Below are 22,969 nucleotides of genomic sequence, written 5' to 3' on the forward strand. Positions count from 1 at the left end.
ACAGATCAGAGTTATCAAACTTGGTCAGTGACCTCACACAATGACACGTGTGAAGTTTCAATTGAAACCATGTAGGAGTAAAAGGGATATGTGGATGTTAAACAATCCCTTAACCAAATTTCCAAATACAAAATGGGGCATAATTTTGTATAATTGCAGGTTAGAGTTACAGAACTTGGTCAGGGACCTTACACAATTACACAGAACACATGTGTAAACTGTGATGTGGATATGTTTCATGTTTACCAGAGCATTGTGCAAACACCGCTGGCAAAGCTGACAAATGAAGGACGAGAAGAAAAGCTCAAATTGTTTAATGAATAGTAGAGCTTAAACAGTTTATGAACATACAAGATTTAACTTATATACATGTTAGTTATGATAACTTTCAGTTTCCCACTTCCTTACATAAATCCCATACATAAAATAGGTATGTCAACGACACTGATCTTGATTTATTATCAAATGTGACCTGTGTTGAAATGAAGACTTAAATCAGATTGTCAATTATGTTTTCATACACAGATTAAACAAAATTATGACCAAGCCAAGTATGTTCATGAGATTCTGTAAATAAAGGATAACAAGTAATGACACTGACTAGGTAAAGTTGACAAACTTACACAAATATATGTTCCCATAAACACAATTATAACTTCAATAATTCATAGATTCAGATGTCCACTCTATTTCCTACGAAGGCAAAACTAGGCACATCTGAATAAGGCAAAACATCTTTCTTAGCACTATCCTCCTGCACATATTGATTACAACCCGATGAAAGCACATTACTGGCAAACATTGACGACTGGTCCACTGGCTCTATAGGCCTTGGTACGTTCACATTTTCACTGGGCAAGGTTGGTCCACTAACTGAAGACAAGTTTATTCGATTTTCTGATTGCAAATGAATGTCTCTCGTAGCTAGCACTGAAAATGGATCTATCGCTTGTGGCGTGCAGGGTGGGGGCGGAGTTAATGGATATATGGGAGGAGTCTGTGGATAGGGGGGAGGAGTTATCAAGTTTGACTGACACTGATGCCCACTGCCATCGTTATCACTTTGTGAAGGTATATGACCAGGTTTTGAGAATTGTCTGCTAAACCGGAAAATGTTTCTGCTCTTCGATTTTCAGTCATTTTCTGGGTGACCGTCTGCTCCTGAAATTTCCTGTTTTGGCGGAGAAGTTTGCTCAAGTTCAATTACATCCAATGAAAGACTGCGGCGACTTAGAACAGATAATCGTTTATTGTCTGGTTTATGTTGGAGCAAGGACTCTGCACTTCTTGCGAGAATGAGGAGGGCAGAGTTGTGCGTGGGAGGAGGAGTCATTGGGCTGCAGGGCTCCTCTGATATCTGCCTCACCTGCAACATGGGATAGACATCATCAGCAAGCAATATCAAATAACATGGGTTTTTTCCCCAACTTTGTGAAGCGGCCTTTGGCCTTCAATTTGTGAAATGAGTTGCAAACTATTCAAAATTGCGAAAAAATGAGACATTCATTTGTCTTAATTGGGAAAATTTGAGTTGCGAACTTCTAAAAATTTAGAAAATTTCAGTCGCAAACCACTTAAAATTGTAAATGCGGCCCTTCTCTAAGAAGGTCAAAAGGCCCTACAGAATGCATAACCAAGATTTAAAATTTGAAACTGTTGAAAATGTTTCTTAATAAGCAATTTATAATTCAACAAATTATTCAAATAAGTTGCATATCATGTGGAAATAACATGCCTGAAATGTCAAACACAGACCGCTTCACTGTTAGACAAGACCAATTGTCAAGTCTAATTTTAAGCCACAAGAAAATTTAATGGTAAACAAGATGTGTTTGTGAAACACTATGTCCCCCCCCCCCTATCTTTGACCTTGAAGGACGACCTTGATATTTCATCACTCAAAATGTGAAGCTCCATGAGATACACATGCATGCCAAATATGAAGTTGCTGTCTTCAATATAGCAAAAGTTATGGCAAATGTTAAAGTGTGATGATTTTGACTCATATATTTGACCTTGAAGGCTGACCTTTTACCTTTCACCACTCAAAATATGCAGCTCCTTGAGATGCACATGCATACCAAATATGAAGTTACTATCTTCAATATTGCAAAAGTTATTGGAAATGTTTAAGTTTGATGCAAACCAACAAACAAACAAACAGACAGGGCAAAAACTTAATTTCCCCCAGTATATACTGGGGACATAAAAAAATCATGTTGGCAGTTGTGAATTAACTACACTGTAATTATGTACTAATATAGTTGAATAACAAGTTCAGTTCGGATTATCATTTGATAAGAACATCAGAAAAAACAAAATTTAAAATTGGTTTTTACTCTTTTAAATAACAAAAGCCCAAAAGAAAAATCTTCAATCAACTTTCCCGCCGATGATTTACCACTGTTTACATTCATGATTGAGAAAAGATGGGAGCAATGCCAGTTACTGCTAGAACACCAAACCCGCTTACCCTGAGCTGTTCTGGGGTGGGTGGGTATAAGTTTGTCTGGATTACTTCATTATACGTGGGGGGCGGGGCGTAGAGATGTTCATTGTCACAGCCGTCTGAATAGCCCGCCTCAGTCTCTGCAGAGAACAAAACAAACAGGGGAGTGAATGAGTACTGTATCTTTTATTGGACTTCCAGTTGTTATTGTTTAAGTTTTTTAAGGAGTTTTTTTTTGGACTTCATTTTTGTGATCATGTTCATGATTTAATAGCATTTTGCTGTAACTCATTCTAAACAACATTAAAACAAAATTATGACAGATTTCAATTTCCTGTTAAAGTGAAATTGATTTTGGAAATAATAACTAAGTAGATCATATACAGGAGGGAAAATATGGCAAACAAGAGGGCCATCTGTCCTAAGACCCTCATCAGTGTGTATGTTTTTGAAATAAAAAAATAATATTTCTGACACATCAAAACGCTTCAGACAAATATATTCAACATGTGTTATGTTGTCTGGTTATGTTCTCAACATTGTTGTTTTTTCTTTCTATGACCTAGTGACCCAATTTCTGTCCCCACATGACAAAAAGTTTAAACCCATGCCAAGAAATATTGGGGCAAATGTTTTGACAAAGTTGTATGCAGCTTTGCTAATAGATGTCGCCTCTCTTAAAAATAGCCACATAAGACACTTCAGAAAGCAATGTTTTTTTAAAGGAGCAGAACCTTTTTTCAACTCGCTTTAGACATACTTTAGACGACTGTTTTGACAAAATTTCATAGTACAAAATGTGTGACTTGAAACGTCTTTAAAAGCTTTTTTATTACAAATTATGAAAACTTCCCAATAGCCTGTTATCAATGTCATACTCAGTCACTATATCATAAGACAAATGTTTTAAAGCAACATAAATGCTTAAAATCAACAAATACTTCGCAAAATATAGTTGACCAATACAAAATAAGTGTTACTAATAGCAATAGCCAAAATTACCACGCTAGATGTGGTCTGGTAACATTGATTTAATAAGATACAAAATGCCTGTTCTTATTTTTTGTGGTACAATGCATTCCATTTGTATTCCTGCAAAGATTTTTGAACTTTTACGAGTGAACGCGAAATTGGCTTCAGGCAGCATGGGGATCATTATGTTATTGATGAGAAAACAGCAGAGCGTAAGCGAAGAGGTCCAGCTCCAAGCAAATCAACTAGAAACAAGAAACCGTCGGAGACGGGTGATGCTCCCCAAAGTTTTTGTTTGTCACAAAATTGCACTATATATTCAGATAAAAGGAAACGTCTTGAGGGCACAGTAGTTGGGGGGACAAGAATTTTTTTTGTAGAAAATTTCAAAGGGCCATAACTCTGTGAAAAATCATCCGACCAGAACCCGCTGATAATATGCACATCTCCTCTTGATAGCGAAGTTTCCCATAAAGTTTCATTGAATTCCGGTCATTAGTTGCTGAGAAATAGCCCGGACAAAAATTGTGCACGGACGAACACACACACAGACAGACGAAGCGGCGACTATATACTCCCACCAAAATAAATTTTGGGGGAGCATAAAAAAAGAGCGAGCAAAGAATGAGAGTGTATGTGGGGCAATACATAACTGAAAAACCAAATTTCATGGCAAAAAATGGTATAACTCCTAGAGTATTTGCACAGTAATTAGTCAACATTACCAATGATATACGGTAGTTTGTGACGCTGCAAAAAGCAAATTCCAACTGGGCCTTGATATCATTTGTCCAATGTCATGACGATTGAGCAATTTAAGTAACCTCTTGATTGTTCACAAGTTAAATGTATGCTGATGGCCAATGCCCAACACAAAACGGACGAAAGGGGATCACAAAAGCTCACAAATCTGCTCAAGTCAGCTATAAAAAAACACAGTAAATAAACAGTAATATGTCACTGAAGCTTCCAATAAATTAAAAGAAACAAGAGATATGTTTGTCAGAAACACAATGCCCCCAACTGCGCCGCTTTGATTGATTAATTTTTGTTTTTGATTATATCCCTTCAAAAACATATTACTTCCCTTGTAAAAATGATCTGTACCTGCCAAATAACAAATATAAATTATCTCCCTTTAAAGCTTGTTACTTCCCTCTGATTTGTTTTTTTGACCTTTGACCTTGAAGATGACCTTGACCTTTCACCACTCAAAATGTGCAACTCCATTAGATACACATGCATGCCAAATATCAAGTTGCTATCTTCAATATTGCAAACGTTATGGCCAATGTTAAAGTTTTCGGACGGACAGCACTCTCAATTTGCTTCAGGAGAAATGAGCTGTCTGGTAGTGATGACATTGGTCAAGATGAGCAAGTGAGATAAGATCATTCATTTTCAGTCTGATTTGTACGCTACTTGAATGTCCACCGAGTTCTTTGCATACCAAAACTTCCATTTTCCAATGCGACTATTTGTGATGAAAGGTTTGCATCCTTGTATATTCAAAACTATTATATCTGACATTCAAAGGTTACACAGATACTACAAAGTATAATTTGTCCTGCATTCCACAGCATTGTTTTGTGTATTTTTTTAAATAATAATTTTATTCATACTGGTAAAACAATTGATAATTTTATTCAATTTCTCTTGCTTTGCCTTCAGTGCAATTTCAAATTACAAAGCTGTATATATCAATAGTGACAATATGAAATTACTCAGTTTCATATGCAGAGGCTGCAAAAGGGTTAACTGTAAATAGACACAGAGAAATAATTCTGTCATGCCAGCCTTAATAGGCTTTTCCAAAGAATGTCTTATAAATAGACTTAATTTTCTTTAAGTTACTTGGCAAAACAATTGTACACTGACATCAAAAAGCAAACACACAAGACATGACTTGGGAAAGGGTTAAAAGGTGCATATCTTCAACAGAAAGTAAAATCTGATGTACGATGCTCTTCTACTCACCATATTGTCTGTTTGCCCTTCGTTGTCGCTGCTGGAAGCAGAAGAGACTGACGAAGAATATCACGAATGAAGGCCCCATAACAAGTCCCAGAATGATCATGATCAGAATCATGTTCTGGTTCATCAGCTGCCGTTCAGCTGAAGTGAGAAAAACAGACTTCTTTGTTAAAAAAATAATCAAACTGATACGCTTTATTTAGTTTAGTTGAAACCCATTTGTTTTAACTCAAAGGCTAATTAGCCTAAGACTTATTGAAACACTCAGGAGTCCATAGCCTGGGAAGATTCAGTTCTTGATGTCTTTGGGGAAGATCTAAAGAATACTCCCACAGTGGGGATCAAACCGTGCCCCCCACCCCAGCTATGCCGACACCACATCCACTTCACCTTAACAATCTTTTTCTTTTCAATGTACATTTCTACACATTCTGAGAAAGTTTCACCCTTTTTGGCCAAACCATGTTAGTTAAATACACCCATTGACCTATTTAATGATAACATAATATTACCTAGTTTAAATCTCTTCACAGATATCCTTCAGAAAAAAATTCTTACAGTTTCATGAAGGTTACCGGTAATAAATTTGGTATCTAGAGATTACACAACTTTTTTCTATTATTTGACATAGTTTTTTACCTGACTTGACCCATTGTCGAACTCTGTCAAGATTTAATTGGGACAAACCTATAGGGCAAGTTATAAAAAGAATACATGAAAAAAACAAGACTATTGTCAAGCAATATAGTCCCCTACCGGCTCCACCATTGTCAGAAATTCCACCATTGTCAGAATTTTTTTAATTATTATTTGTTGCCATAGCAACCAAATTTTTTGACGTAGGAACAAAATGAAATGACGTGCATAATGTCCATATTGCCATCTATCCATGTTTCAAGTATCATGAAAAAATATTAAGAACTTTTAAAGTTATTGCAGGATCCAGAAAACCACCATTTTCAGCAGTATTTCTAGTCTATTTCATAGCAACCAGAATTTTTGACGCAGGCACAAAATGAAATGACGTGCATAATGTCCATATTACCATCTATCCATGTTTCAAGTTTCATGAAAAAATATAAAAAACTTTTGAAGTTATCGCAGGATCCAGGAAAGTGTGACTGACTGACAGACAGACAGAGCGCAAACCATAAGTCCCCTCCGGTAAAACCGGTAGGGGACAATAAGGACCCTAGTGTAAACATTTGTATGCATTCTATTTCAGAGGCCAACCAAACTACAGGTAACATGCGGAAAATTAGCATGTACACACACTAGAGTTCAATAGTACCTTCTTAGAACTGTTATCACCCTTTAAAACCAATGCTGAAAACCTTCCGCTCTTGATCAAAGCGATGCGAATGGCAACATTCTACTATCAGTCTTCTAAGACTAATATAACCGCACAACTCTCGAGTCAACAAACAATTCCACAACCAGTGTCCTCATGTTCATGTTAATTGCAATTGTAATGATATATTCAACTGAGAAAACTAATCATCACTATAGTGAGAACTAGTGGTAGCAACATGTAAATGATTTTATATTATTTTTAGACAACCTACCCAGCATGGTGTAGAAAATATGCACAACATAAATAAATTTTGTCTCAATTTCTTATTGATATATTTATTTAAGATGCAAGCATGTAAGGTACATTGAATTGAATTCAATTTAATAGCTGTTAAATAAGCAAAACAGGTAATTACTTATTCTAGGTTTTAAAAGAAACATTTAAAAGATTATTCAAGAAATTTGGAATTTGCTCTTAATGTATGTTACGTGAAAGTACATACATGTATGTGATTTCCCTAGTGAATGTCTTTTTTTTGACAGAGAGAAAACAAGAGGGCCATCAGGCCCTAAGACGCTCACCTGAAAGCCAAAGGAACAAGTCTATTCTGAAAAAAATGCAAGCTGATTCATGAAGATTATTTTGGACCAAAAAAGTGACTATTAACATGTGTTTTTTTTATATTTGACCTTGTGACTTAGTTTTTGAGCTCATATGACCCAGCTTCAATCTCTGGCAAAATTTCATTGGGACAAATGTTCTGACCAAGTTTCATGAAGATTGGCCAATAAATGTGGCCTCTAGAGTGTTAACGATCAAATGTGGACGGACGGACAGATGACGGACAAAGACCGGTCACAAAAGCTCACCTGAGCAATCAGGTGAGCTAAAAATTAAAACATCCGAAGAGATCGTATGAAATCAAGGCTTCCAAATAAGGAATTGACTTGTTACCCGTTCCTGATACGGAGGTCGTAAGTTCGTATACTTAAATTTAGATTATTGCGAAGCTTTATATTCGTAATGTATTGGCTATGTAAGATTTTTTATTTTAATCTCTGACACAGTCTTTTAAGTTAAATCTGACCCTAACTTTCGGCCAAGACCACGTTCTCGTAAGAAAAAAGTCAGGAAGAGATAGGATTAAGTTGCAAATCGATTTTAACACGTAACCATAAAGGCAAGACTACATCGGAAGCATCAATCCAGATGCCTCTGATATACTGGAAAGCTTATGCACATGTAAGACCTGACAAGTTGTATCGTTATAGCGACGCTTGGATCCCGCGAACCGTTTGGGACCTCGGACACCAACAAAGTGTAATGTTTCATGATTTGATGTTTAGTTAATGCAGAACGCGTGTGTGGTCCGAACAAAACCCATACTTTCCCAACTTAAACAGTTTTACATATTTGAAGGTACACACTTGACAAAATCCTGTCTTTCAATTTGAATGATGTCACTTTTGAATCTGTCTTTGAATTTGAATGATGTCACTCTCTGAATTTGTCAATATGTCACGCCAAAATGTCCTGCATCAAACATTCACAGTGTAAAATAATTTCGCGGGTCAAAGTTGACACAATCCTGTCTTTGAATTTGAGATGATGATAGCTGTCAATCTATTCTGCTCCATAATCGTATCACCATATCAGCGCTTAAGGAGGAAAATACACGCCTTTGACATGGAGGTATATACGATTCCTGACCTTGTCACATATCAATACTGGGAAATATAAACAATTGTAGCACTATTGACAACATACAATATTTATTATAATTTAGAGAAATTTTTGTCATATTTTGTAAATAATGCACAACATATTTTGTAACAGAAGGTAAAGACTTTACAGTTCTCGGCGCAACGAATATTTAAGACAATAATCAGGTATTAAAGCCCGCGCTTTTTGTGAAGATGATGCGACGTTTTACATTAAGCATATTATTCTCCTGCTTTTCATCGAGACAAATTATTTAAATAACGTTTTTTTAGAACTGTGTTTTTGAAGCTAGATTTTGTTAACATAACATTCAAAAACGTTCCACAGCGCGTGAATGACCAATCAAGTTATATCGTAACCGCGATTCTTGGATCATGCCGCGAACCGCGAAGTTAACGGATCAGCGCAAAGCTCGCGCTGGTGTCGGCATTTAAGCCATTTGCGTAAATATTGAAAATTACACTTATAATCAAAGCGCTGAAGGAACTAAAGTTGTTCGCTGTTGTCGTCCTTGATTACCTTTTGCGCATTGCACAGGCTAATCAGTGTGCACAGGCTAATCTTATTTGACATGACAAGCCCCGTTTTTCCTGAAAGCAGCCAATATGTACAGATTTCAATGATAAACACTAGACTGGCCAAGTAGAGTAGACGCATTTGTCGTCTGCAGTGCAGACAGGCGAGGTAATCCTTCCTAGCATAGTGAGTTGCGGTTCTTGCCGTAGCTAAGGCTTCTAAGCACATACTGATTTGCAAAATATGCTTTGTAAATTTAGTCGGCCGCTAACGCGACCATCTAAAAACTGATATAAGAAAATGATTATGTCGACTGTGCTACGATAGCGTCCGGAATTCGTGTGCACTAAATAGGTTTATATAAATTGTTTGCTCCAAAATAAAGCGTGCCTGTTATATTTTGCGTATGTAACAAAGGTTAATACAACAAAAACAACAACAACAACACAACAACAACAACAACAACGAATTGATCCTATCTGCTTGAATGAAAATGAAGCGATCGTTACAGTATAATGAATAGTAACAAACAAAAAAAGAAAAACAAAGATATAACTTTGACCTTAGCTTCCGAATAAAAAAGTCGTTTAGTCTCGAAAATAGTAATGCTGTTATGATAACGTTGATTAAAACAAGAGCATAAACAAACGTCCAGTCTATCACAAATAACAGTTACATCCGGTCATTTACTTGCTTGCACACTACCAAGCTCCATTGATACATATTTCTGACTTTCCGATGATAAAGGATGGTTTTACATATTTCTCCACGTCTTGTTTCATTTATTTATACTTATTCTAACAAAAATATTTTGGATAGCCTTTACTTCATCACAAACATCCCTGTATCTTGCAAATATACTTGCAACACCGTCGGCGCTCTCGTTGTATCATGACATACTTATTTTATCTTAAAGTACCTATGCCTTAGATTTTTTGAGCCAAACATACCCACAGAGATATGTTTAAACATAAAATAATATTTTTGCATATCAGACTTCCCGTTGATAATATGAAGGGCATTTAAAAATTTACTGTTATTTTACAGTAAAAGGTCAAACTTTGGAAGCATATGTTATTTGTTTATAACTTAGATCAAATCGATACACATCTGTGTCAGGGTCTAAAACAATTATTATCGAATACGAGTACATGTTACTACTTTACTAACTATTGAGAAAGTGAATAATTCTTGGAAATTCAGTTCGAAAAAAGAAATAATTGCTGAAGAATAATATAATTCATGTTAAATTTTAATCTTAACATCGGTCGATAAAAGGAACGATAAACGTAAATGCAAGTTAATATGACGCATGGTACGAACATGCCAAACTGTGAAGATTACTGGACGCAAAAGATAACCGGACACGTCTGTACTTATTCAGTAACTTATAGTGATGTAACAACGGTGCAGTTGTGTCCATCAAGATGCGTATTAATTATTGCGACAATTATCATCAAGATGGTAGCAGATTGTATAGTCGAGGCAATGACATATAGATGGCAGGGGACAAAAATTCCACTTGTCCGCTCGTATTGACGAGTGAAATCTTGAAAGGACGAGTGAATTTCCCTAAAGCTCTCGTCCTACAGGTCGAGTGAAAAAAGCTGGTGAAAGAATATGTAGTTTTACCAGGAACACTCATTTTAATTAAATAAAATCATTTTCTTAAAGCATATCTATTCCGAAAGTAGAACGCGAATGAACCGGAAATTGTACATGTAATTGAAAATTTCATACAGCAGGTGTGTGTTGTTATGCGAGACTGTTTCCCGTGTAAATATTGGCTTTTTGGTGTAAACTTTGAGCATCCATGTTGACAGGGAACCATCCGACAGCATTTACTGTTAGTTTTAACTTTTAAAGAATTGTTTAACCGCGAAGCACAGTTTTAAACCAGTGAGGCAGTCACTGCTCCAGCGCCGTCAAGAGCTCCAACGCCTGCAAGAGCTCCAGCGCCTGCAAGAGCTCCAGCGCCTGAAAGATCTCCAGCGCCTGCAAGATCTCCAGCGCCTGCAAGATCTCCAGCGCCTGCAAGATCTCCAGCGCCTGCAAGATCTCCAGCGCCTGCAAGAGCTCCAACGCCTGCAAGATCTCCAACGCCTGCAAGATCTCCAGCGCCTGCAAGAGCTCCAGCGCCTTCAAGACCTTCAGCGCCTTCAAGACCTTCAGCGCCTGCTCCTGAACTTCCTGCACGGAACCACACCGACGAGGACTACAAGAGGGGGGAAAGGAATCACATCACCGACGCCGGCCACCAGAATAACGCCAGCAACCACAACACCGACGAGGACAATTAGAACCACCGCATCGAAACCGGCCACCACAGGAGAGCCTCGAACCACAAAGACGCTGAGTACAAGAGGGGGGAAAGGAACCGCAGCACCGACGCCGACACCTAGAATGACATCAGCAACCACAACACCGACGATGACTACTAGAACAGATCAACCGACTAGAACGCCGTTGACTGGAGGAGGTAATGAAGTTCCCTTTTTTTCAAAGACTGATAGATTTTTAACGAACTCGGAAGCTGTAGATATTTTACAACAAGAATGTAGTGATTCTATAACAACTGAGGTGCCTTGTAAATCGAAACCAGGAATAGTTTATTTATTTTCCGATAATGGTAATACTCAGAACAAAGAGGATTGGCGCGCGGACGAATATACATGGAGAAATTACGGGAAAAGATTATTTGAAAGCGAAGGATTTTAGGTAGAAAAGCATGCCTTTAGGATTGTTATCAACGGCGAAGCTAGTGCTAAATTTCAAAAACATGCATTTAGGTTTAGCGATAAATATAATGGTAAAACGTTAATTGTGTATTACGGGGATATAGACGAATATGAAAATATGCCTCATGGAAATCGCAAGCGTAATAAAAGACCGCACAAACGTGTTAAACCATCGTTAATTCAATCCATACAAAGGCGAAAAGACGAAAACCCACAGGAAATATACAATTCTTTAAAATCCGACAATCTCAATGAATTAGTGCAAGGCACTTCAGTACCTAGAAATAACAGGCAAGTGCAAAACATACAGGCGTATTTTCGTAAGAAAACTAAATTATCGCATGTTCGTTGTATGGTTGACATTTGTTGGTCAATCAATTAGATAATTTCATTTTAAGTACCAAAACTACGCCTGATTTAGAGGTTATCGTAGGGAACAACGACATATTTGAAGAGTTCAATCGCATACGATGTCTTAAGGACGAAACGGTGAACGTGTTTTATGACACTACTTTCTGTCTAGGCGATTTCTACGAATCCGTTATATCTTTTCAGCATTTGATGTTCCGAGAAAAACCAATTATACCACTAGCATTCATGATTCACGAAAGGAAATTTCAAAAGTGCCACGAACAGTTTCTTGAATTAATGAAATCTAAAATTCCGAAGATGGCTAATTCAAAATTTTGCGTGATTATGGACAGAGAAATAGGAATCGTAAACGCTTTTAAGAATTGCCTTCCGAACAGTAACGTTTTGATTTGTTGGAATCATATCTTGAAAGATTTAAAGTTTTGGCTCACGAATCATGGCGCTAAAGCGGATGACAAAATGATTTATGATAAAGATCTTAGATCTCTGTTAACTTGCGAATCCCTTGATCACTTCAATCTAAAGTATGAAGAGCTAAAAATAACATGGAGTGAACCGATGGTAGAATACTTTGATAAAAATCAAAGCGAAACAATAAGAGAGCACGCGGGTAGATGGATTCTCGAACAATATGACAATTACAATCCGTATTCGGGCATTACAAACAACGTAGCAGAATCTATTAACGCGGAACTTAAGCGAATTGTTGATTTTAAAGAGAGAGAAATTTATAGCATTGTTTTATTTTTTAACTACTTGCAATGGAAAAAAGTAACCGAACTTATACGCGGTTTTTGTTGCGAAACTGAATGGTACTTACTACCACGATTCCATTACACTAAACAACATCCCGACACAGTAGAAATTCCTAAAGCATGTTGTCAACCGGATAAGATCATAGATTTAGTAAGAGCTAACATAAGTTCTTTAAACCAGCCTATTTCAGTTCCTTGTACGTCGGAAGACATTGTCAATAATGCAGTTTCTACGGCAAACGATGTCCCGGATCAATTACAAACACAAAGTCGTACTCAACATTCATTGGCATTAAATACACTCAGTCATAACGGTATTGTTTTAGTACCAGAAATAGGCGCTTTCATGGTAAAAGGTTCCAAAATAGATAAGTATTCTGTGACACTCTTTCCGAACGAAAAATGTAATTGTCCATCAACAACGCGCTGTTATCAGATTATCGCTGCTATGCTTGCCATCGGAATGCCAATACCTAATGAAAAAAAGAAATACAATCTTAGTCAACTTAGGCGAAATGCACGTCCAAAACATAGCAAAAAATGTGGTACAAAAAAGGGTCGCAAGGAGGATCGCGATATTGAAGACGAAATAATGCCAGCACCTGATTCCGCGGTTAAGAATTGTTAATTGGCATCGGACGAAACTCAAACATCTAAAAATAATTATTTTGACACTGTCGGTGAAATTCCTAATTCAGCAACAACAAAAAAATATTTTGGGAATCGACACCAAAATCCATTCTTAAGAAACGCGACGAATCGAAATGTCATTCTGTTAGGTCGGACAAGAAACGAAAATTAACTTTTCATGACAATTTGGAGGCACAACTAGCAAAAATTCCGCACACTGATATCGAAACTTACAGCGTCGACGATTTATTAGCACAGTCTCACCCGGTTAATATTAAGTCGCAAGACAACAATCCCGCTAATGATTTAAATGGTATAGAAGTTAATAGTAATGTAGAAGCCAATATTGAACGAAAATCAAGTATAGGTTCTGACACAAGCAACGTTGACGAGTTAATTGAATTAGACACAAGTAGAGACGACATCGTAGTCGAAGAAACCATTTTCTGCAAACAGCACCTCGCTTTAAAAATACAGGACAAAAACGAAATATTACAGAATAAAAAGCTCACTTCGTATCATATGGAGGCAGTTAATATTTTACTTAAGAAACAATTTAGTATTATTAACGGTTTACAGTTAACGGAACAGGTGCCGGCTGTCGCTGCGAAAAATAAGAAGAGATGGGTAAGCAAAGTCCCTATGGAGTCAGTAATTGAACTTGCTTGTCAAATTCATCTCACCCATAGAGATCATTGGGTTTCTACTATCTTATTCAACAACAAAATATATTTTTTGGACAGTTTGAGCATCGAACGCTCGGACGATGCAATAATTCCAGACGGTTTAAAAATTCAGTTATCACATATATATGGTCGCGATAAGAAACAAATTTGTATTTAACTCCCCGAGGTTATGCGTCAAAATAATAATGTAGACTGTGGGTTATTTGCCATTGCTTTTATTACTGCTTTTTGTTTTCCAAAAGAGATTTGTTTAGACCTCATATTCGATACGACACAAATGCGCCAACACCTAATTAATTGTATAGACACCGAACAAATGACCGAATTCCCATTAACAAAGAAAACAATCAGCGTACGACGACAAAAACATTGTAAAACTATTATTATTCAAAACTATTGTATTTGTAATTTGCCTGATTGCGTCGAGGATATGGTTCAATGTGATCCCTGCAAAGAATGGTTTCATAAAAGTTGCGTTTCTGTTCCACAAGATAAATCGCTAGATGATTATGATTTTTCGTGTAATGTGTGCATTAAAAGTACTTGATAAAAGCATTTCTTTTGCCATATAGGTTTTTCATTCTTACGTGCCGGTAGTTGAAATGATCGTCGTACGAAACGCAGGTCTGATTCTCGTGTTCTCCGTTTCAAAAACAACAGTTTGCTTTCTTTTAATCCCCCCATTATCTCACGGCTTTTGCAAACAACAGGTTTAATACAGTGCTTAACGACCAAATAACGTAATAATGATTTTAATATAATGGTTCATAATACCGTATAATACTGCTGTTCAGAGTACGTTGCGTTCACATTTAAACTTTGGAGTGTTTTTTCATGACAATTTAAATACATGACCAGGATTGAGTTTGTATTGATTGGTTTAATATCTACAGATTCCAAGTTGATTTACTACTGTGATTGTTATTATTTAAGTAGCTAGTGTGCATCTTTTCTTATTGAATACTGTAAGTAAAGAGACAATCCATTGTTTATATTGTGATTATATTGGCTTGTGTTTTTGTTGATTGCTATTTTGTTTTTTCACTTGATTTGTTGTTGCTGTGCAGTTCGCACAGGCTAATTTGGGACTACACTTTCCGCTTGTATTGTATATTCTGTTTAAACGAAGTCTCTTCTTAGCGGAAATCCAGTGTGGACGGAGACTGTCGACTCTGATTAGCATGTGCGGACTGCACAGTTCTAAGAAATTGCATTTTTTATATTGTGATTATATTGGCTGGTGTTTTGGTTATTGCTTTTTTTGTTGATTGCTATTTTGTTTTTTTCACTTTAATTGTTGTTGCTGTGCAGTCCGCATAGGCTAATTTGGGACTACACTTTCCGCTTGTATTGTATATTCTGTTTAAACGAAGTCTCTTCTTAGCGGAAATCCAGTTTGGGCGGAGGCTGTCGACTCTGATTAGCATGTGCGGACTGCACAGTTCTAAGAAATTGCATTGTTTATATTGTGATTCTATTGGCTTGTGTTTTGGTTATTGCTTTTTTTGTTGATTGCTATTTTGTTTTTTCACTTTTATTGTTGTTGCCGTACAGTCCGCACAGGCTAATTTGGACCACACTTTCCGCTTGTATTGTATATTCTGTTTAAAGGAAGTCTCTTTTTATTGTTTTACTATTATTGTTGTTGCTGATAGAATTATGGAAAAGAAATTATTTAAACAAATTTGCATTGCTCATATTTTGCTTATATTTGTTGAGTAACACAGGCGTTTACATAACGTGCAAATGAATTACTAATTTATTAAATTTGTGAGACCTCCATTTTCATAACTACACAGACATATCTACGAACATAAGATACATAAGCCTTCATACCAATTAAGTGCAGTTAAAACCCCGGTGACCGGCGTCCTTCGAACGTCTACAAATGTCAAATATTGAAGAGTTAGTCAACAGGTGTCACATTCATTATATTTGTATATTAAGTTGACAGATTTCGCACCTTTTGCGAACGCACTTTCCAACAATAAAGGATAATCGGACAGACACTGTAACAGACCCCTGGTTAAACATGTATAACACTCCTTTCAAACGGTATTTTGTTTATTCTTAAGCTTCTCATATCGTTCTTCAATTATAACAAGTAAACATGGCAAAATAAAAACTTAGTCACATGTCAGAAATGTGTTTGCTCCATTTTCTCCCTAGGATGAGGATTAATTTATGGATGATGACACAAAACAAGGTACAATCCAATTCTTTACTGCTTTACTGAGTTCGAAACGTATAATGCTTTTATATTTCATCATTTAATATAAATAATGACCACCCGCGCGAAACCTGCCTAATTAGTTTGCCTCCATATCTACATAGGCTGCGCTAAAAGCTGCGTTTTCCATATATATATATATATGCTGCGCTGTCAGCTGCCTTCCTGCTTACGCATTTAATTTCAAGTAGAAATCTAATTATTTAAATAATTTGAAAGCAATAAAATGTGTATTTCATTCATAAAATAGTTTTTAATACAAGTAAGTATTCTTTTATTACAGATCGTGTACATATGTGTGCAATAAACCTCTCGGTATGAAGATTTAATTCAACTTGTTCGATATTCCGATAAAAAATATATTAGGTTAAAAGTTTTACAATAATATGGCCCTTATACACTTTCATACATATAATGTTAATTAAAACCTTCGAATTATTGATACAGAGTCAGTCATTTTCAAATTTCACAAGTTTTTTTATTTCTATTTCTATACTGGCTGCGTATTCCTTCTATGTCTATATTGGCTGCGTTTTCCTTTTATTTCTAAAATATGAAAATATGCCTCATGGAAATCGCAAGCGTAATAAAAGACCGCACAAACGTGTTAAACCATCGTTAATTCAATCCATACAAAGGCGAAAAGACGAAAACCCACAGGAAATATACAATTCTTTAAAATCCGACAATCTCAATGAATTAGTGCAAGGCACTTCAGTACCTAGAAATAACAGGCAAGTGCAAAACATACAGGCGTATTTTCGTAAGAAAACTAAATTATCGCATGTTCGTTGTATGGTTTACATTTGTTGGTCAATCAATTAGATAATTTCATTTTAAGTACCAAAACTACGCCTGATTTAGAGGTTATTGTAGGGAACAACGACAAATTTGAAGAGTTCAATCGCATACTATGTCTTAAGGACGAAACGGTGAACGTGTTTTATGACACTACTTTCTGTCTAGGCGATTTCTACGTATCCGTTATATCTTTTCAGCATTTGATGTTCCGAGAAAAAACAATTATACCACTAGCATTCATGATTCACGAAAGGAAATTTCAAAAGTGCCACGAACAGTTTCTTGAATTAATGAAATCTAAAATTCCGAAGATGGCTAATTCAAAATTTTGCGTGATTATGGACAGAGAAATAGGAATCGTAAACGCTTTTAAGAATTGCCTTCCGAACAGTAACGTTTTGATTTGTTGGAATCATATCTTGAAAGATTTAAAGTTTTGGCTCACGAATCATGGCGCTAAAGCGGATGACAAAATGATTTATGATAAAGATCTTAGATCTCTGTTAACTTGCGAATCCCTTGATCACTTCAATCTAAAGTATGAAGAGCTAAAAATAACATGGAGTGAACCGATGGTAGAATACTTTGATAAAAATCTAAGCGAAACAATAAGAGAGCACGCGGGTAGATGGATTCTCAAACAATATGACAATTACAATCCGTGTTCGGGCATTACAAACAACGCTGCAGAATCTATTAACGCGGAACTTAAGCGAATTGTTGATTTTAAAGAGAGAGAAATTGATAGCATTGTTTCATTTTTTAACTACTTGCAATGGAAAAAAGTAACCGAACTTATACGCGATTTTTGTTGCGAAACTGAATGGTACTTACTACCACGATTCCATTACACTAAACAACATCCCGACACAGTAGAAATTCCTAAAGCATGTTGTCAACCGGATAAGATCATAGATTTAGTAAGAGCTAACATAAGTTCTTTAAACCAGCCTACTTCAGTTCCTTGTACGTCGGAAGACATTGTCAATAATGCAGTTTCTACGGCAAACGATGTCCCGGATCAATTACAAACACAAAGTCGTACTCAACATTCATTGGCTTTAAATACACTCAGTCATAACGGTATTGTTTTAGTACCAGAAATAGGCGCTTTCATGGTAAAAGGTTCCAAAATGATAAGTATTCTGTGACACTCTTTCCGAACGAAAAATGTAATTGTCCATCAACAACGCGCTGTTATCAGATTATCGCTGCTATGCTTGCCATCGGAATGCCAATACCTAATGAAAAAAAGAAATACAATCTTAGTCAACTTAGGCGAAATGCACGTCCAAAACATAGCAAAAAATGTGGTACAAAAAAGGGTCGCAAGGAGGATCGCGATATTGAAGACGAAATAATGCCAGCACCTGATTCCGCGGTTAAGAATTGTTCATTGGCATCGGACGAAACTCAAACATCTAAAAATAATTCTTTTGACACTGTCGGTGAAATTCCTAATACAGCAACAACAACAAAATATTTTGGGAATCGACACCAAAATCCATTCTTAAGAAACGCGACGAATCGAAATGTCATTCTGTTAGGTCGGACAAGAAACGAAAATTAACTTTTCATGACAATTTGGAGGCACAACTAGCAAAAATTCCGCACACTGATATCGAAACTTACAGCGTCGACGATTTATTAGCACAGTCTCACCCGGTTAATATTAAGTCGCAAGACAACAATCCCGCTAATGATTTAAATGGTATAGAAGTTAATAGTAATGTAGAAGCCAATATTGAACGAAAATCAAGTATAGGTTCTGACACAAGCAACGTTGACGAGTTAATTGAATTAGACACAAGTAGAGACGACATCGTAGTCGAAGAAACCATTTTCTGCAAACAGCACCTCGCTTTAAAAATACAGGACATAAACGAAATATTACAGAATAAAAAGCTCACTTCGTATCATATGGAGGCAGTTAATATTTTACTTAAGAAACAATTTAGTAGTATTAACGGTTTACAGTTAACGGAACAGGTGCCGGCTGTCGCTGCGAAAAATAAGAAGAGATGGGTAAGCACAGCCCCTATGGAGTCAGTAATTGAACCTGCTGGTCAAATTCATCACACCCATAGAGATCATTGGGTTTCTACTATCTTATTCAACAACAAAATATATTTTTTGGACAGTTTGAGTATCGAACGCTCGGACGATGCAATAATTCCAGACGGTTTAAAAATTCAGTTATCACATATATATGGTCGCGATAAGAAACAAATTTGTATTAAACTCCCCGAGGTTATGCGTCAAAATAATAATGTAGACTGTGGGTTATTTGCCATTGCTTTTATTACTGCTTTTTGTTTTCCAAAAGAGATTTGTTTAGACCTCATATTCGATACGACACAAATGCGCCAAAACCTAATTAATTGTATAGACACCGAACAAATGACCGAATTCCCATTAACAAAGAAAACAATCAGCGTACGACGACAAAAACATTGTAAAACTATTATTATTCAAAACTATTGTATTTGTAATTTGCCTGATTGCGTCGAGGATATGGTTCAATGTGATCCCTGCAAAGAATGGTTTCATAAAAGTTGCGTTTCTGTTCCACAAGATAAATCGCTAGATGATTATGATTTTTCGTGTAATGTGTGCATTAAAAGTACTTGATAAAAGCATTTCTTTGGCCATATAGGTTTTTCATTCTTACGTGCCGGTAGTTGAAATGATCGTCGTACGAAACGCAGATCTGATTCTCGTGTTCTCCGTTTCAAAAACAACAGTTTGCTTTCTTTTAATCCCCCCATTATCTCACGGCTTTTGCAAACAACAGGTTTAATACAGTGCTTAACGACCAAATAACGTAATAATGATTTTAATATAATGGTTCACAATACCGTATAATACTGCTGTTCAGAGTACGTTGCGTTCACATTTAAACTTTGGAGTGTTTTTTCATGACAATTTAAATACATGACCAGGATTGAGTTTGTATTGATTGGTTTAATATCTACAGATTCCAAGTTGATTTACTACTGTGATTGTTATTATTTAAGTGGCTAGTGTGCATCTTTTCTTATTGAATACTGTAAGTAAAGAGACAATCCATTGTTTATATTGTGATTATATTGGCTTGTGTTTTTGTTGATTGCTATTTTGTTTTTTCACTTGATTTGTTGTTGCTGTGCAGTTCGCACAGGCTAATTTGGGACTACACTTTCCGCTTGTATTGTATATTCTGTTTAAACGAAGTCTCTTCTTAGCGGAAATCCAGTTTGGACGGAGACTGTCGACTCTGATTAGCATGTGCGGACTGCACAGTTCTAAGAAATTGCATTTTTTATATTGTGATTATATTGGCTGGTGTTTTGGTTATTGCTTTTTTGTTGATTGCTATTTTGTTTTTTTCACTTTAATTGTTGTTGCTGTGCAGTCCGCATAGGCTAATTTGGGACTACACTTTCCGCTTGTATTGTATATTCTGTTTAAACGAAGTCTCTTCTTAGCGGAAATCCAGTTTGGGCGGAGGCTGTCGACTCTGATTAGCATGTGCGGATGCACAGTACTAAGAAATTGCATTGTTTATATTGTGATTCTATTGGCTTGTGTTTTGGTTATTGCTTTTTTTGTTGATTGCTATTTTGTGTTTTCACTTTTATTGTTGTTGCCGTGCAGTCTGCACAGGCTAATTTGGACGACACTTTCCGCTTGTATTGCATATTCTGTTTAAAGGAAGTCTCTTTTTATTGTTTTACTATTATTGTTGTTGCTGATAGAATTATGGAAAAGAAATTATTTTAAACAAATTTGCATTGCTCATATTTTGCTTATATTTGTTGAGTAACACAGGCGTTTACATAACGTGCAAATGAATTACTAATTTATTAAATTTGTGAGACCTCCATTTTCATAACTACACAGACATATCTACGAACATAAGATACATAAGCCTTCAGACCAATTAAGTGCAGTTAAAACCCCGGTGACCGGCGTCCTTCGAACGTCTACAAATGTCAAATATTGAAGAGTTAGTCAACAGGTGTCACATTCATTATATTTGTATATTAAGTTGACAGATTTCACACCTTTTGCGAACGCACTTTCCAACAATAAAGGATAATCGGACAGACACTGTAACAGACCCCTGGTTAAACATGTATAACACTCCTTTCAAACGGTATTTTGTTTATTCTTAAGCTTCTCATATCGTTCTTCAATTATAACAAGTAAACATGGCAAAATAAAAACTTAGTCACGTGTCAGAAATGTGCTTGCTCCATTTTCTCCCTAGGATGAGGATTAATTTATGGATGATAACACAAAACAAGGTACAATCCATTCTTTACTGCTTTACTGAGTTCGAAACGTATAATTCTTTTATATTTCATCATTTAATATAAATAATGACCACCCGCGCGAAACCTGCCTAATTAGTTTGCCTCCATATCTACATAGGCTGCGCTAAAAGCTGCGTTTTCCATATATATATATATATATGCTGCGCTGTCAGCTGCCTTCCTGCTTACGCATTTAATTTCAAGTAGAAATCTAATTATTTAAATAATTTGAAAGCAATAAAATGTGTAAAATGTGTATTTCATTCATAAAATAGTTTTTAATACAAGTAAGTATTCTTTTATTACAGATCGTGTACATATGTGTGCAATAAACCTCTCGGTATGAAGATTTAATTCAACTTGTTCGATATTCCGATTAAAAATATATTAGGTTAAAAGTTTTACAATAATATGGACCTTATACACTTTCATACATATAATGTTAATTAAAACCTTCGAATTATTGATACAGAGTCAGTCATTTTCAAATTTCACAAGTTTTTTTATTTCTATTTCTATACTGGCTGCGTATTCCTTCGATGTCTATATTGGCTTCGTTTTCCTTTTATTTCTATATTGGCTGCGTTTTCCAACGATATCTATATTGACTGCAACGATGTCTATATTGGCTGCGTTTTATGCCCGATAAGGCAGCCTTCAATTTGCAGCGATGTCCATATTGGCCTCGATGAAAACAACATTGCGTTTAATCTATACATACATTAAATATAGATACAGTTATATAATTATATTATCACAATCTAAATTATTCAATTGTGCTCATAAAAACACATTATTATGTCTTCATCTTGATACAGAACATCTAGGTTCCTAAATTCATATAAATAAATTCATAATACAATTTCATTTGTTCAACGGCTTAAATATATATATATATATATACACAACTATTGTATTTGACCCGAGACATCTTTTGGATCCATTGCATGTTTTCTTTTGACGTTTACCTGTGTCTGATTGCAAAACAGTATTGTTAGAATTCATATTAATGCGTCATCTTGTCTGCAATCTTGAAATAAAATGTGTTGGAAACAATTAGTATAGTCGTTGTATAAATATGCGAACACCAAAGCAATCCATCATTGTAACATTCTTGAGTGCATCTGGCCATCAAAACAAGTACGTCATTCAATTAGTAGTATGCATTTTTTTAACCCTACTATTTGTATGATACTTAATTGATGCTGAGCAGTTTTATTTCACATATTCTAAAACCATTTGACAAAGTATGAATTATTACACAAATGTATATAGTGTAACAGTATTGCTTCAAATAGTTTCGCCAACTACATGTGTATACGAACATTACAGACAAAGTGGAAATAATCTTCAACACAAGCTTGAATCTAAAGAATAACATGATTTCTTTGTTTGGCAAAATCGGATTGATTACTTACTTTGCTCAGTCGTTCCATTCACGCATTGCAAAGATGTATTGCTTTGCATATAAACGATGCCATCACAACATTGTTGGAAATGACTTGCATACACGGTTCCTGGAATGATACGAG

At 35.9% G+C, this 22,969-nt stretch overlaps 1 protein-coding gene across 1 annotated transcript in view; it reads right to left on the minus strand.

The window, feature by feature from the left end:
- Positions 1–298: 298 nt before the first annotated feature.
- The window catches only part of LOC127866374 (uncharacterized), a 34,346-nt gene continuing 11,675 nt past the window's right edge, over positions 299–22,969 (minus strand). Inside the window, exons 3-6 of the mRNA XM_052406858.1 lie at positions 22,856–22,954; positions 5,399–5,536; positions 2,474–2,589; positions 299–1,366 (exon numbers count right to left, since the gene is read on the minus strand). Of these exons, the coding sequence (XP_052262818.1) occupies positions 1,133–1,366; positions 2,474–2,589; positions 5,399–5,536; positions 22,856–22,954 (587 nt within the window). The 3' untranslated portion in view covers positions 299–1,132. The remainder of the gene's footprint in view (positions 1,367–2,473; positions 2,590–5,398; positions 5,537–22,855; positions 22,955–22,969) is intronic.

This window comes from Dreissena polymorpha, chromosome 2 (assembly GCF_020536995.1).
Source record: "Dreissena polymorpha isolate Duluth1 chromosome 2, UMN_Dpol_1.0, whole genome shotgun sequence".
Classification (NCBI taxonomy): Eukaryota; Metazoa; Mollusca; class Bivalvia; order Myida; family Dreissenidae; genus Dreissena; species Dreissena polymorpha.